Raw genomic sequence first — 17,042 nt, 5'->3', positions numbered from 1 at the left:
AAGCCTGAAGTCAGTGATAAGCATAGAGGTGGTTGCAGTTTGACCAGTTAACATATTTCGAGCATTCCCATGAAAATTATCCCTCTCCTTGATGTTGGATCCAGTGTGTTTTTGAGGGTTTATTGACCACTCTTATAAGGAAAGATAGAGGTGACCAGCGCTATCGAGTGTGCGGTGATGGTGAATAAATAATAGGTGTAAGCAGCCAACAACCAAACCCCGAGGGGTTAAAAATCAATAAAGTGCAAAAGAAGTTGATGCGGCGCTACCTATAAGTGATCAAGTGTCGGGGTGAAATTGTATGTAAACTTCCTATTTTTGAATTTGTTTATTTATTTATTTATTTAATTGCACATTAGCACCTTTCGCACAAGTTTATGACACACAGTAAGATCCGACCAATCCGATTGGATTGATACGTGTGCTGCACTTATTTAATTTATTATATTTCATTGGTGTCACTTCTTTTTTGTGGAGTCTATTATATGAAGTTTACATACAATTTCACCCCGACACTTGATCACTTATAGGTAGCGCCGCATCAACTTCTTTTGCAATTTATTCACTCTTATAAGGAGGTCACAAGCATTCTGGTAAGCCATGTATGAAAGTGAAAGGTGTCACCTTGGCTATCTTTAGAGTTACAACTTCCACTGTATGTGGGATTGTTATTCTCATTACATATACAGATTACTCTTCTGGACACTTTATGACCATTTATTTCTTTTATGTTTAAAGTTACAAGTGTATTTACTTTTTCATCCTAATTTTGGTGTTTATTTTTAGCCTCACTGGTTATTGTTGACAATCAGCATTGTTCGTATAAAAATAATTTTTTCACATGCAATTTTTTTAATCACAAGCACTGCTCTAGTTTATTTTTCCTGTCAAATGCCTGGTATCCGGGTATAGTGTCAGCTGTTGATTGATGTTAATCACTTTGCCCCAAGCCCAGATTTTTTACCCGGACATGGCGTCATCAGTAAGTCATGATGACGCCATATTCAGGCAAAATGCATTGAGGGTCCAGTACGTCACTTCCGTTTTGCGGCTGTTTGGAGCGTGGAACGCAAGCAGAACTTAGCACAGTGGTTCCTGCTTTATCTGTACTATTTATATGCTCTCAGGAAGTTCCATTCGAGGCACTTTTAAATGTGAGTTTTCACCTTTTATCTCTACTATTTTATCTAATTAAAACACACTGCACCATGAGATATTCTCCCTGCATTTTTTGAGAACCTATGGATAGATGTCCCCTTGAGCCAAATACATAGGAGACATTATTGGATAGATGTACTCCTGAGTCTCAACCTAGGAGGAGGTGGCCGCTTTAAAGACAAAGAAGTTCTACATGCACTGTAGGTCCTCAGAGGCCTGAGTGCTTCAGGTAAGTGGCCACTACTTACTGGGTGGAGGAGCATATATTCTACGTATAACTGAACCTCACCAAGGGAAGAAGCACAGCACAAGATTTGATATCACCCCACCTGATATTTTATGGACACTTTCTATTTTTTTATTTTTGTGTCATTATTAGAGTTGAGCGAACACCTGGATGTTCGGGTTCGGCGGGTTCGACCAAACTTGAAAAAAAAGTCCGGGTTCGTGACCCGGACTTAACCCAAACTTTGTCCCGATCCCGAACTCCATTGAAGTCAATGGAGACCCGAACTTTTGAGCACTAAAATGCCTCTAAAACAAACATGGAAAGGGCTAGAGGGCTGCAAATGGCATCAAAATCATCTTAAGAGCATGGCAAGTACTCTGCAAACAAATGTGGATAGGGAAATAATTTAAAAGAACATAAAAAACAGAAAAATAATAAATATTCATCTTGATCTAGGAGGACGAGGCCCATATGGAGTAGGAGGTTGAGGTGGCGGAGGATATGGCGGTGTAGGTGGAAGCGGCGGCAGCGGCGATGGAGGAGGAGGAGGAGGAGGACAAGGCCCATATGGAGTAGGAGGTTGAGGTGGCGGTGTAGGTGGAAGCGGCGGTGGAGGAGGACGAGGTAGCCAACACTGGTTTTGGTTTTTAATTTTATTTCTTTTTAAATTAGGGTACACCCCAAAAGAGTTAGAAAGATCAAATACAATGGCTGGGTAAGGCCGGTATACATGTCTTTTCTGCACAAGGTACGGACAAGTCTTGTGGGATCCATGCCTGGTTCATTTTAATGAAAGTGAGCTTGTCCACATTGGCTCTGGACAGGCGGCTACGCTTGTCTGTGATAACGCCCCCAGCCGTGCTAAATACACGTTCAGATAATACACTGGCTGCAGGGCAGGCCAGCACCTCCTAGGCGTAAAGGGCAAGCTCAGGCCATGTGCCCAATTTGGAGAGCCAGAAGTTGAAGGGGGCAGACCCATCATTCAGTACGTCTAGGCGTGTGCACACATACTGCTCCGTCATGTTAGTGCTGGGTGGTGGTGCTGCTGGGGGAGCTCCTGTTGCAAGGAAAGGACGCGGTCGATCTGTGCCAGCTACACGCACAAGTGAAACACCTTTCTCAGCTGCGAGTAGGCGACAGAACCTTACAGCAGTATTTGGCAGGGCCTAATGCGCCTCTACAAATGTTGAGGCCAGAACAAGTACAGGCGATAGTAGATTGGGTTGCTGACAGTGCCTCCAGTTCCTTCACATTGTCTCCCACCCAGTCTTCTGCTGAAAGTTCAGAGTTGCCACCTGCAGCCGATGGCCATCAATCTTTCACCTCACCCCCTTGCAAATCAGCCAAGCAGTCTGAGCCCCAAGTCATGCAGCAGTCTCTTCTTCTTTTTGATGACTCTGTTAGCATGGTTTCCCAGGGCCATCCACCTAGCCCTGCCCCAGAAGTGGAAGAGATTGAGTGCACCGATGCCCAGCCACTTATGTCTCAAGATGAGTACATGGGAGGACCATCGCAGCATGTCTCAGATGATGACGAAACACAGGTGCCAACTGCTGCGCAATTCCGAATTGTGGAGACCGACAAGGGTTGCAGGGGTGAAGACTGCGTGGAAGATGATGTGGAGGACGATGAGGTCCTCGACCCCACATGGAATGAACGTCATGCAGGTGACCTGAGTAGTAGTAGGAAGAGGCGGTGGTCGCACAGAGCCACCAGCACAGCAGAAGAGGGAGCAGGGTGCAAAAGCAGAGCGACCGTGCCCTAGACACTACGCCTGCTACTGCCCGACGCAGCAAGGGACCGAGCACACCAAAGCTAGCTCAAAGGAGTTCACTAGCGTGGCAGTTCTTCAGACAATGTGCTGATGACAGGACATGAGTGGTTTGCAAACTGTGCAATCAGAGTCTGAAGCGAGGCATAAACCTTCTCAACCTGAGCACAACCTGCATGACCAGGCATCTAAGTGCAAAGCACGAGCTGCAGGGGAGTAGACACCTCAAAAACTAAGAAAGGTCTCTGGCTCCTCCTGCTTCCTCTTCTGCTGCAGTCTCGGCCTCTTCATCCACCTCTGTAGTGACAGTGGCACCTGCCACCCGCAAACAGAGGATCTGCCAGTAACACCACCACCTGGGTCACCAACAACCATCTCCACAATGTCCCATGGAAGCGTTCAGCTTTCTATCTCCCAAGCACTGGAGCGGAATAGGAAGTACCCCCCTACCCACCCGTGATCCCTGGCCCTGAATGCCAGCATTTCAAAATTCCTGGCCTTTGAAATGCTGTCATTCCGTCTGCTGGAGATGCAGAGTTTTAAAAGCCTTATGGCGGTGGCTGTCCCACAGTACATCGTGCCCAGCTGCCACTACTTTTCCAGGCAAGCCATCCCTTCCCTGCACAACCAAGTGGGTGACAAAATCAGGTCTGCACTGCGCAACTCCATCTGTGGTAAGGGCCACCTAACTACGGATACGTGGACCAGTAAGCACGGTCAGGGACGTTATATCTCCCTACCAGCACACTAGGTAAATGCAGTGGCGGCTGGGCCTGAGGCGGATGGCAGTTTGGCGCATGTCCTTTCACCACCGAGGATTGCAGTGCGCTTCAGTTTGTCTCCTGTTCCAAACTCCTCCTACTCCGATTCCTCATCCTCTACTGCCTCCTCATCCGGTCAGCGTAACACCTTCACCACCAACTTCAGCACAGCCAGGGGTAAACAACAGCAGGCAGTTTTAAAGCTTGCCTGTTTTGGGGGGAAAACCACACACCACGCAGGAGTTGTGGAGGGGCATTGAACAGCAGACCGATGAGTGGTTGGTGCCAGTGAGCCTCAAGCCCGGCCTGGTGGTGTGCAATAATGGGCAAAATCTTGTAGCAGCTCTGGGCCTAGCCGGTTTGACACACATCCCTTGCCTGGCGCATGTGCTGTATTTGGTGGTGAAGAGGTTCCTTAGAAATTACCCCGATATGTCAGAGCTGCTGCAGAAAGTGCGGGCCGTCTGTGTGCACTTTCGGCATTCTCAACCTGCTGCTGCTCGCCTGTCAGCGCTGCAGCGTAACTTCGGCCTTCCCGCTCACTGCCTCATATGTGACGTGCCCACAAGGTGGAACTCCACCTTGCACATGCTGGCCAGACTGTGTGAGCAGCAGCAGGCCATAGTGGAGTTTCAGCTGCAGCACGCACGCATGAGTCGCTCTGCGGAACAGCACCACTTCACCACCAGTAACTGGGCCTCCATGCGAGACCTGTGTGCTTTGTTGCGCTGTGATATATGCAGACTAGGCCGCAATGTAATATTTTTCCCTTAAATAGGTGTTTATTGAATAGTGGAATAGAACAATAGTATCCAATGAGTGTATCTCACAGTAAAATATGCAGACTAAGCCGCAATGTAATATTTTTTCCCTAAATGGGTGTTTATTGAATAGCGGACTAGAACAACAGTATACAATGGGTGTATCTCACACGTACAGATACAGACTAGGCCGCAATTTAATATTTTTTCACTAAATGGGTGTTTATTGAATAGCGGACTAGAACAACAGTATCCAACGAGAGTATCTCACACGTACAGATACAGACTAAGCCGCAATTTAATATATTTCTGTCCCCTAAATAGTTTTTTTTTATTGCAAGGAGCAATTCAACAGTATGCAATGGGTGTATCTCACTGTAACATATGCGGACAGGGCCGCAATCAACTTTTTTTGTCCCCTGAAAAGTTTTTTTTATTGCAAGGCGCAATTCAACAGTATGCAATGGGTGTATCTCACTGTAACATATGCAGACAGGGCCGCAATCAACTTTTTTTTGTCCCCTAAATGTTTTTTTATTGCAAGGCGCAATACAACAGTATGCAATGGGTGTATCTCACTGTAACATATGCAGACAGGGCCGCAATCAACTTTTTTTGTCCCCTAAATGTTTTTTTTTTATTGCAAGGCGCAATTCAACAGTATGCAATGGGTGTATCTCACTGTAACATATGCGGACAGGGCCGCAATCAACTTTTTTGTCCCCTAAATACAAACCCAATTCCAAAAAAGTTGGGACATTCTACAAATTGTGAATAAAAACAGAATGTATAAGTTGATTTTAAATTTCTTGGCATCAACACATCTCAAAAAAGTTGGGACAAGGCCATGTTTACCACTGTGTGGCATCCCCTCTTCTTTTTATAATAGTCTGCAAATGTCTGGGGACTGAGGAGACAAGTTGCTTAAGTTTAGGAATAGGAATGTTGTCCCATTCTTGTCTAATACAGGCTTCCAGTTGCTCAACTGTCTTAGGTCTTCTTTGTCGCATCTTCCTCTTTAGGATGCGCCAAATGTTTTCTATGGGTGAAAGATCTGGACTGCAGGCTGGCCATTTCAATACCCGGATCCTTCTTCTACGCAGCCATGATGTTGTAATTGATGCAGTATGTGGTCTGGCATTGTCATGTTGGAAAATGAAAGAGACGACGTCTGGATGGGAGCATATGTTGTCCTAGAACTTGGATATACCTTTCAGCATTGATGGTGCCTTTCCAGATGTGTAAGCTGCCCATGCCACACGCTCTCATGCAACCCAATACCATCAGAGATGCAGGCTTCTGAACTGAGCGCCGATAACAACTTGGGTTGTACTTGTCCTCTTTAGTCCGGATGACATGTCATCCCAGTTTTCCAAAAAGAGCTTCAAATTTTGATTGTCTGACCACAGAACAGTTTTCCACTTTGCCACAGTACATTTTTAATGAGCCCAGAGAAAACACCTCGCTTCTGGATCATGTTTAGATATGGCTTCTTTTTTGGCCTATAGAGTTTTAGCCGGCAACGGCGAATAGCACGGTGGATTGTGTTCACCGATAATGTTTTCTGGGACTATTCCTGAGCCCTTGTTGTGATTTCCATTACAGTAGCATTCGTGTATGTGATGCAGTGCCGTCTAAGGGCCCAAAGATCACAGGCATCCAGTATGGTTTTCCGTCCTTGACCCTTACACACAGAGATTGTTCCAGATTCTCTGACTCTTTGGATGATATTATGCACTGTAGATGATGATAACTTCAAACTCTTTGCAATTTTTCTCTGAGAAACTCCTTTTTGATATTGCTCCACTATTTATTGCCACAGCATTGGGGGGATTGGTGATCTTCTGCCCATCTTGACTTCTGAGAGACACTGCCACTGTGAGAGGCTCTTTTTAAACCCAATCATGTTGCCAATTGACCTAATAAGTCGCAAATTGATCATCCAGCTGTTCCTTATATGTACATTTAACTTTTCCAGCCTCTTATTGCTATCTGTCCCAACTTTTTTGGAATGTGTAGGTCTCATGAAATCCAAAATGAGTTAACATTTGGCATGACATTTCAAAATGTCTCACTTTCAACATTTGATATGTTATCTATATTATATTGTGAATAAAATATAAGTTTATGAGATTTGTAAATTAGTCCATTCCTTTTTTACAATTTGTACAGTGTCCCAACTTTTTTGGAATCGGGTTTGTAGTTTTTTTATTGCAAGGCGCAATACAACAGTATGCAATGGGTGTATCTCACTGTAACATACGCGGACAGGGCAGCAATAAACTCTTTTGTCCCCTAAATAGTTTTTTTTTATAGCAAGGCGCAATTCAACAGTATGCAATGGGTGTATCTCACTGTAACATATGCAGACAGGGCTGCAATCAACTTTTTTTGTCCCTAAATTGTTTTTTTTATTGCAAGGCGCAATACAACAGTATGCAATGGGTGTATCTCACTGTAATGTATGAATGAAAAACTGAAAAAAAAAATGTTTTACCCTAAATACTGTAAAATAATTATTTTGCTTTTTGAATAATTATTGGTGCTTTTTGAAGAGCAGGTTAGAAAAGCAATGTCTGTCTGACATACAGTCTTTAAAGTTACAAATGAAGAAAAAAATGTTTTTTCTTTTTTAAATGCAGATTAAGCACACACATATGCACTGAGGTTGCATGAAATGTGCAGCACCGCACGCCTAACAGCCAGGTTGAATACTGTTGTTCTATTCCCCTATTGAATAAAAAAATAAAAAATAACCATTTGAATGAAAAACTAAAAAATTATTTTTTTACCCTAAATACTGTAAAATAATTATTTTCCCCTCACATTGGTGCTTTTTGAAGAGCAGGTTGGAAAAGTAATGTCTGTCTGACATATAGTCTTTAAAGTTATATATGAAGGAAACATTTTTTTTTCTTTTTTAAATGCAGATTATACACACACATATGCACTGAGGTTGCATGAAATGCAGAGTTGTATAAAGTACTCAAAACCCATACTTGAGTAAAAGTACAAGTGCTCAATCAAAAAGTGACTTGAGTAGAAGAGGAAGTGCTCGATCAAAAAGTGACTTGAGTAGAAGTACTAAAGTATTCAACATTTTTTGTACTTAAGTATTGCAAGGAGTTTTTTAAAAAAAATTGCTACTCAAGTACTGAAAGTAAAAGTACCAGTAGTTTTGAAAAACAATTGCTACATAAGTACTGAAAGTAAAAGTACAAGTACTGTGTTATGTAGTTATTAAAGAAAGAGGTCAAAAGTTTGAACATCATATTGTTTTTTATTATTTCAAATGCAGCTTTTATTTATACATACAGTAGCATTTATTTTCGTATGCGCTGATAATACACATGTTTTGAGCTTCATGAAACCTGCCATCTACTGTTCTGACAGTGGTAATTTTTATAATTGTAATGAGTAACTATGCAGCACAAAACAAAAAAAAATATCGGAGTAGAAGTATTAAAATCATTGAAAAAATGTAGTGACGTAAAAGTGGAAGTAGGAGAAAAAAATTCTACTCTAGGAAAGTACAGATACCGCCTTTCGGTACTTAAGTACAGTAGTGAAATAGTTCTACTTAGTTACTATACATCTCTGATGAAATGTGCAGCACCGCACGCCTAACAGGTTGGATACTGTTGTTCTATTCCGCTATTGAATTAAAAAGAAACCCATTTGAATGGAAAACTGAAAAATAATTTTTTTACCCTAAATACTGTAACAAAATTATTTTCCCCTCAAATTGGTGCTTTTTGAAGAGCAGCTTAGAAAAGCAATGTCTGTCGGACATACAGTCTTTAAAGTTAAATATGAAGGAAAAAATGTTTTTTCTTTTTTAAATGCATATTAAGCACACACATATGCACTGAGGTTGCATGAAATGTGCACCACTGCACGCCTAACAGACTGATAAAAATGTTTTGTTTCTCCCTTCTCCTCCTCACTTGGCTCAGGTCAGGGCATAAAGATCGTTCTACTGCACCCCCACACAATACAATCAATGTAGATCGCTGTCTGATTGAAGCAGATTGTTCCTATCTATGCTTTCCCTAAAAGCAATCTCTCCAGCCTGGCCCTACAGTAAACTCCTATCTCTCCCTCCGGGCAAAAACATTTTTCACTGCACCCCACAAAATCAAATCAATGTAGATCGCTGTATGATAAAGCAGATTGTTCCCCCTATGCTTTCCCTACAAGCAATCTCTCAAGCCTCGCCCTATAGTAAAGTCCTATCTCTCCCTCAGCAGCAGCAGTCAGGAACCTCTCCCTACAGTAGTATTAGCAGAGTGACGCGCGGCGCTGTGTGACTCCAGCTTATACTGTATAGAATGAATAGACCAAGGGAAGGGGGATGTTGGTGGATTTCAGGATATCAACTCAAATTCCCCGTGAGGGGTATGAGGATGTGACACGATATATAAATTCAACACCTATATACAGAGGTATATAACCTGTGAGCCACGCAACTATATATGCATAAGAAAAAAGAAGAAAAAAGGAAGGAGTTGCAAATTATGGCTCAAACAAAGATATGGTGTATTAAAAGTGAAATGACTTTATTGAGGCAACAATAAGTGATTGAAAAACAACAGCATCAAAATATGAAAAAGATAAAAGGTGTACTCGCAGACACTTGGGTAAAAACCTTGGGTGGTCCTGTCTAATGAAAATCACTGCCTACGTAGTGCTAGGCTCCGCCCACCACCCAATCCCGCACTGAACCACAAGGGGGTGAGAAAAACCACCACTGAGATTAGGTAATGTTCCGATTCCAAAAAATCTTCAAGAAATGACAGCTTATTCTGTAGCAGTTGGACACATAGGGACCTGGCTACAATTATAGTGGTGATAACTAGGTTGGATAATAATGGTGGGACCCAAAATGAACATGTATAGCATTTTCCGCTCAACCACCATACATACTAGTATATGGACATATGTTTCAGACCATTTCATATGCAAGTTATATTGATAGGAGTTGCAGAGATACAGCAAAGCACAGTAATAGCAGCAGCTTAAAGCAATGCATAGAAAGCAGCATGGGATGACATGTAGCGATAAATGAGCATTGGGGCTTGCAAGGTGAACATAGATAGTCCGTGTCACTTGCCGATCGGTGTAGATAAATTACCGATTCCCTCCTTTAGCGGCTATTTTTCATTCCAATTTTAGACATTTGTAAAAGCCGATGGGAGATTGTTGGGACTCTGGACTGATGCTGTTTAATAATGCGTAGTGAAGTCGCAGATAGTAAAGGGTATAGCAAGCTAGTATGGTATTTACTTTGATGTAATGATATTAGTTCATGTGGCCAGCTGACTTTGGTATGTTCCAGTTTCGGCACAGATAGCAGGGACATAAAAGGATGATACTTCAATGGTGACAGTTCAAAGCAGAATGCAAAGCAAGCAACATGAAGTAGCGACAGTGAAAGAGCATTAAGCTTGCAGGATGGGCATACACTGTCCAAGTCACTTTCTAGTCGGTATAAAATTGACAACCGATTTTCACCTGTGGCAACATTAATGAAAGTCCAAAGTAGACAATGTTGAAACCAAAGGGAAATTGTTTTGGCTTAGGACTGGTGCAGCTCAGCGATAGATGTAGAGAAGGCAGACAATAAAGTAACAAACAAGCCTGTTCTGCAGGTTATATATGCATTCTTCTTGTTATTGACCATAGAAGTCCGTAAGTATACGGTTCCATGCAGACAGGGAATGACACAAAGGTAACGATCCTACCTCGGTGCCGGCTTGCGGTTCCGACTGTTAAAGTCTTAGAGAATGTCAGCCATTCATTCTGGGGTCACCCAAAGTTAGTCCTCTATTGTGCCGAGTGCTGAGGTGCTGTTTCTCGTGGTGTGGCCGTCAGAGGTGTCCACCAGTAGCTGTAGGAGCTTGCTGCTTTGTTCAAGTGGGTAGAAGCCGGTTCACCGGCGGACGCTGGAGCGATCAGTTCCCGCCGTGTGTGGTTCAAAGATGGTGGGCGGAGTCAGCAGGCGTAGGCAGCGTGTGATGTCGACGCGTTTCGCGTGACGCAGCACGCTTCTTCAGGACGTTATACTGTATAGAGTCTGGGTCACATGCTGCACTGGCCTATCACAGCCATGCCATTAGTAGACATGGCTGTGATGGCTTCTAGAGCAAACTAGTTAAACGCTTGCTGATTGGCTGCCTTGCACCTGTTGAAAGCGCACCATTAAAACCTCGCCAAAACATTAAAATAACGTTACCGAACAACGGACAGTACCCGAACATACAGTGAAATGTCCGGGTTCAGGTCCGGGTACCGAATACCCAAAAGTCCGGTACGAACACGAACAATACAGTCCGGGTTCGCTCAACCCTAGTCATTATCAACAAAATATTTATTTGTTTGGGCACCTACTTCTTGGTTGTTTTACATAAGAATATATATATATATATATATATATATATATATATATATATATATATATATATATATATATATATATAATTTCATATATATATTTTTTTTGTTGCACTGACCACTTTACCTTGCAGTCCCATTTCGCATACCTAGTGCACACACTCCACCTACAGCACCATTATTATTCATTTGTCATCAGCTGATATTTGCACGCTTGACACTATTGTTAACCTTGATATATTTTTGCAGTGTACTAATTTATCAGCACTTATTGCCATCACAGCAAGTTTTGTCATCAGCACTGGTTATTATTCTATTTATTTCTTTCCAGTTTCTATTAATTTCACTTTGATTTTTATATTGTCTCACATCACAGTGGGTTGTATCTTGCAGTTGTAATTGCGATTAGTGCTGGTCTTGTTGCATTATATTTAGTTGATTTTCATTTATGCTTATGGCAGAGTAGTAGCCTCACTGCACCTTCTAACTCTTTGATAGCTGCCCCATAGTTTAGGTATTGCACTGTGTATTAGTTGCTCTCTCGTCACATAGAATGAAGGCACATGTTTGACCTATTGGGGTTCATTTCCTAAAAGAGTACAGAATGTTAACTTGCCAACTAAGTTAACAGACTCATACTTTTAACAAATCAACCCTTTGTACTTTATATTGAGATTATGGGGGGTCACTAAAGTCAAATAGACTGTTCACTTTGCGTGGGAATTATTCCCATATTTAGTGAAATTTGCCTTTGCAAAGAATACTAAATCACATGCAAGGAAATTTTAAAAACTAACATTTTTGCTTGTACATCATTGGATAATGAAAGTCAGCAGAGTTTTAACTCATTTACTAAGCTCTGGGGAAATACCCAAGCAAAATGCAACTTCTTTCGCAGAGTAAACCTAGTCTTTTTTCTTTCAGTAATTTAATTCCTTTTAAGTTGATTTTCTAAAAGAATTGAGGATCTTTACTCAATAAATGGTAGTTGTGTATCCAATCATTCCAATCATGTGTAATATAAATGTTTGTTTATTAATTTAATCTGCACACGATTAGGTAATCAAAATGAACACGGCTACTCCTCTGTTAAATCAATATTTATGTCTGTGGAGAAATGGAAGAGGACCTTTAAAGCAATATTAAACCCTCAGCGTATTTTAATTTACACACTGACAACAATAAAAAAAAAAAAACGTTTTAACACTTTTAACATTCTTATCCCAGCACTTGCATTTTACAACTTCCAATTCTTGTTGGCTCCTGCTCTCTCGTTGCTGCTTCCCAGAACCTCAAGTTTTCACAGAAAAGCATTACAAATAGACAGTGCAGTTGCGAGCCAGTCTGTTAGCTTGGAGAAAGGAAGGGGAGCAGGAAGGAGGAGCAGAGAATCATTCTAGGCTACAGGGCAGTGTTTATGTATTGATGCACACAGTGTAGGGAGATACATGTCCATGCAAGTGTGGTTCCATAAGATGCTGCAATAGAAAGGAGCCACCTTGGTACAGCAAACCTGGGGCGGCAGTCATGGCACCAGTTTAAAATGAAACACATGTAAGGAATAAAAGATAAAGATGATGCATACTCAGGAAATCAGCTGCTAAAAGTACTTCAGCAACTGAGACTTTATCACTGTCCCGCCCGGCCTATAGCAAAATGATGGCCGGTTGGAGGTTTCATTGTTCTGACTGGACATCATGTGTCATCCTTTAGAACAAACCGCTCACTGCAATTGGTGGTGCGGTGTGTCACACACAGCATCTCCGATCTCGGTTAAGAGCTTATGACATAGGCAAACTATGTGATCAGCTGTGTCCAATCACAGCTGATCACAGTGTAAATAGGAAGTGCCGGTTATCGGCAGGGGTGGTCAGGGGTGGTTAGCACTGATAATCAGTACATTGATTGACAGTGCCAATCCCATCAGTGATCCATGCCAGTTCCCACCAGTGATGCCCACCTGTGCCCACAGGTGATGCCAACCAGTGCCCACCAGTGGTACCAATCAGTGTTTATCAGTGATACCATTGCTGCCTTTCAGTGCCCATCAGTGATGCCTGTCAGTGCCTTCTCATCAGTACCACATATCAGTGCCACATATCAGTACCCATCAGTGGTGCCTATCAGTTCCAATAAAGGTTGTCCATCAGTGCCACCTATCAGTGCCCATCAATACTGCATATTAGTGCCACCTATCATTGCCCATTAGTGCTGAATATCAGTGCTCATCAGTGCTGCATATTAGTGCCACCTATCAGTGCCCATCAGTGCAGCATACTAGTGCCTCCTAATCAGTGCCCATCAGTGCCACCTCATCAGTGCAGCCTATCAGTGCCTGTCAGTGCAGCCTCATCAGCGCACATCAGGTTCCAGCAACTCCTTGCCTTTTCATATAGCTCTATTTATTTTAGGCTCATTGAAATATAAGCATTTGCTTCTGTTCATAATATATGTATATAAAACTGTAATAATATGTATGTTTGTTTGTTTTTAATATATGTTGAATAAAATCTTTTCAACTAACTTTTAAATGAAGATCTAATCTGTTTAAATTTCTTGCATCAGTGGCACATTTAAATCCCCTCTGGTTCTACCTCTGCCCCATTGGACAGGGTTAGAAACCCCCTCCCCTTTTTCTATACAATTTTTACATTGCGGAAGGTGCCAATTTATTATTGATGATTAGTAAAGCCAATTTCTCCCCCTCCACAACCATAGAAACTAAGAAAACCTATATTTGTTTTTCAAAATTTCAAGTTTTTTGTTTTTTTTATTTGTTAAGCCAAAAAATAAAAAAAACGAATTGGGGATTAAATACCAACTAAAGAAAGCTTTATCCATCTAAAAAAAATTATAAACATTTTGTTTGGGTACAGTGTTACATGACCGCACAATTGTCATTCAAATTGTGACCGCACTGAAAGCTGAAAATTGGCCTGGCAGGAAGAGGGTGGAAGTGCCCAGTAGTGGAAGTGGAAGTGGTTAATATCAAGTTTATTTATTTATAAATATTGTATAATATAAATTATTTATAAATTACCTGTCTTGGTTCATTGATGAAGAAATTATACCAGTACAACCTTGCTCACTCTCTCGTTGGTGGCTACACCTGCTATCTTTGCCCGTCAGATGTCTGTTGCTATAGAAGCTTTTCAGGGCTTTTCCCAGACCCTCTTCCCTAGAAATTGGCATTTAGTGTGAAAAAGTAGCAGGTGGAGCCACTGCCAAGAGAGTGAGTGCGAGTGAGGTCCTGGCATCTTTTATGCATCACCAAACTCAGACAGAAGCATGTTAAGGGCCATGAGCTGATACCTGAGGGTCTCTCTTCAAGTGCAGGTAATTGCTTAGCTGTACTATGATTTAATAATTGATTTTTAACTTCATTAATAAATAGTACTATATGTTATGGGTGGCACTTTGTCCACTTTTATAGCTTTACACTTACAATTCACTGAGCACTCCACTTTGCATAGATGGTGTGTTTTGGCACTTCTTCCGGACCTGTGCAAAAGTCTAGTGTGAAACTGTCATAAAGACTGTTCACTGCTGCGCTCTGTCCTTGTGCAGGGTGACTGGTCTTGTATCCAACCGTTACACATGCATTTGCAAATGTGTGCTAACTAAACCCCTATTTTTAACGCATACTGTTAGACTGGTTAATTCAGGGGGTAAGCAAACTGGTTGGTGAATTGAGCTGGGAATTTTTTCTGTTTTTGTCTCGCATGCATTGCCCTTTCATGTGCTTTTTGCTATGAAGGCCAGTTATAGGTGGGGGCAAGGGCCATTTTGTTTGTTGATGTATACTGGTGAGTGGACACACTGGATGCCTTTGCTGCCATTGTGCTATGAGCTGGGTGTCCACTGTGCCCCCAAGTGCCTTTAGGCAGGGTCGGGCTACCTCAAGGCTCACCTGCCCCCTATCTATCTATTAGAGTGCATGTGCTTCCACTGTGGAGACTCTCATAAATTTACAGGAGTTAGGACTGCAGGTAATACAGGGTGCCGTGAAGTGGCCCTGCAGCTTACACATGCATTTGGAAATGTGTGCTAACTCAACCCTTGTTTTTAACGCTTACTGTTAGACAGGTTAACTCGGTTGGTGAGCAAACTGGTTGGTGAATTGAGCTGGGAACTTTTTCTGTTTTTGTCTTGCATGCGTTGCACTTCCATGTGCTCTTTGCTATGAAGGCCAGTTATAGGTGGGGGCAGGGTCCATTTTGTTTCTTGTATCCAACCCCCCCTTTTAGTTTTCTGCAGGCTGACAGTATTGGGTGGGGCCTGCTGTGCTCTTCCCATAGCTCTGCATAGGTTACAGCACAGGGACAATGTCACCGCTAGTTTTGCAGGGTAATTATTGGGTTTGCCAAGGCATTTGGTGCACACAAAGTGGATGAATATCCTTTGGCACTCTTGGGGAATATATTTAAATGAAAGTTTTTGTGCCCAGAATTCAGTTTTAAAGATGTTTGTTTTACATTTTTACCTGTGGACCTGTTATTGTGCTTGTTTGTTCTTAAGATTATTGTTTTAAGCAATAGGTCCTGTTTATTGTTTCCTTTTACTATTGTCTTTTACCCTATTTCTCTGTGCACTGATCTACTGTACCTTAACAGGCAAATCTTTGTGTATATAGGTATATAATCTTATCATTTGCTTTCTAAGTGCTGAAATGTATAGAAATATGATGTTTTCTTTTTATTCAAACAGAGCTGGTCAGTTAAAGAAATGTCATGCAGAGCAATTCATACTCTCTCACAAATTAAGTTATGTAATAGCGATCAGAATATAAAGAACATCCTGGATAAATTAATTACGTCATTAGGTAAAGTTGCAATGTCGGTAAGTATGAATGAAAGTTAAAAGCAAATCATTGATCACTTAAACTGTGTGTCCAGCTAAATTTTTTTTTCTTTGGTTTTACCAAACAGGAAGTGAGATGAACCATTGAAAAGCAACACAAACATACATACAAATCCTTTTCTTTAGTAGAAAAGGGGAAGACTAGAATTTTATGCTCCATTCAGTACCAAAGAACTGTTCTAGTGAGAGCGACTTAAGTTGCTCCGACTTAGAAAAAGGTTCCTGCACTACTTGCTTTGACTCCTATTAGTAATTTGCAAGTCATGCTGAATAGAGCAGCTTCAGAGTCGGGCGACTTTGAAGCCTCCCCAGTGTGAACCGATCCTTATGTTTTTTTTTGTTTTTTTTAATTTCTGTCTGTGTTACTATTGCAGATTTTCTTCCACTTGTAAGCAAGTGCTTACAGATTAGTTGTGTGGAGTTAGTTTTTTTCAGGCTGCCCAGGTAGGAATGGGTTAAAGTGGTTGTAATCCTAAAAAAATATATATATATTGATCCTGTTCCCTTAAACCATGTTAAACCATGTTAAACAGCACAGCGCTTGTACTGTGCCATTTGGCACCTTATATAATCTAAAATACCTGGTTGATCCTGCCTGGTTCTGCCCCTCCCCTCTGGAAACTGACCACAGTTCATCATGGCTGCTGAGCCCTGACACCGTGGTCAGGTTGCACACCTCTGTCATCCTCTGTCTCTCCTATGTGCTCTGTATCCCCCCTCCCCTGTCAGCTCCCATCTGCTGCTGCTATTATTTCTGAGGCTTATTGCTACAATCTCCTCTGTTATATTAAATGATGCACTAGTATGTGATGCATTAGTATTAGTGCACATTATGCCTTTACTTTGCAGGTCAGAAAAAAAAAGGCAGCACTTTACTTCCTCTTTAATATAACAAAGGAGATTGTAGCAATATCACACAGTGGCTTAACAACCACTTTAAGCTAGGCTTAGCATTTTCCTGGCATTTCAGGCTTTGCCCTCCACCCTGTGCTGTCAATAAAAAGGGGGAAGGCTCTGCTCAGGGGCTTTCTGCCATGGCCCGCATAGGAGGGAGTTGAGAGGCTAAGCCAGAAGATGTAACACCAGCAATATGTGAAGCATATGTG

The 17,042-nt window shown here is 41.9% G+C and overlaps 1 protein-coding gene across 1 annotated transcript in view; it reads left to right on the top strand.

Moving 5' to 3' along the window:
* The window catches only part of LOC309554343 (uncharacterized protein), a 64,391-nt gene that overhangs the window by 16,484 nt on the left and 30,865 nt on the right, over positions 1-17,042 (top strand). Inside the window, exon 3 of the mRNA XM_082256001.1 lies at positions 15,784-15,915. Coding sequence (XP_082112127.1) covers positions 15,784-15,915 — 132 coding nt within the window. The remainder of the gene's footprint in view (positions 1-15,783; positions 15,916-17,042) is intronic.

The sequence above is a fragment of the Pelophylax lessonae genome (genome assembly GCF_965119305.1).
Source record: "Pelophylax lessonae genome assembly, chromosome: 4".
Classification (NCBI taxonomy): domain Eukaryota; kingdom Metazoa; phylum Chordata; class Amphibia; order Anura; family Ranidae; genus Pelophylax; species Pelophylax lessonae.
This window is presented reverse-complemented; position numbering and strand designations above follow the sequence as displayed.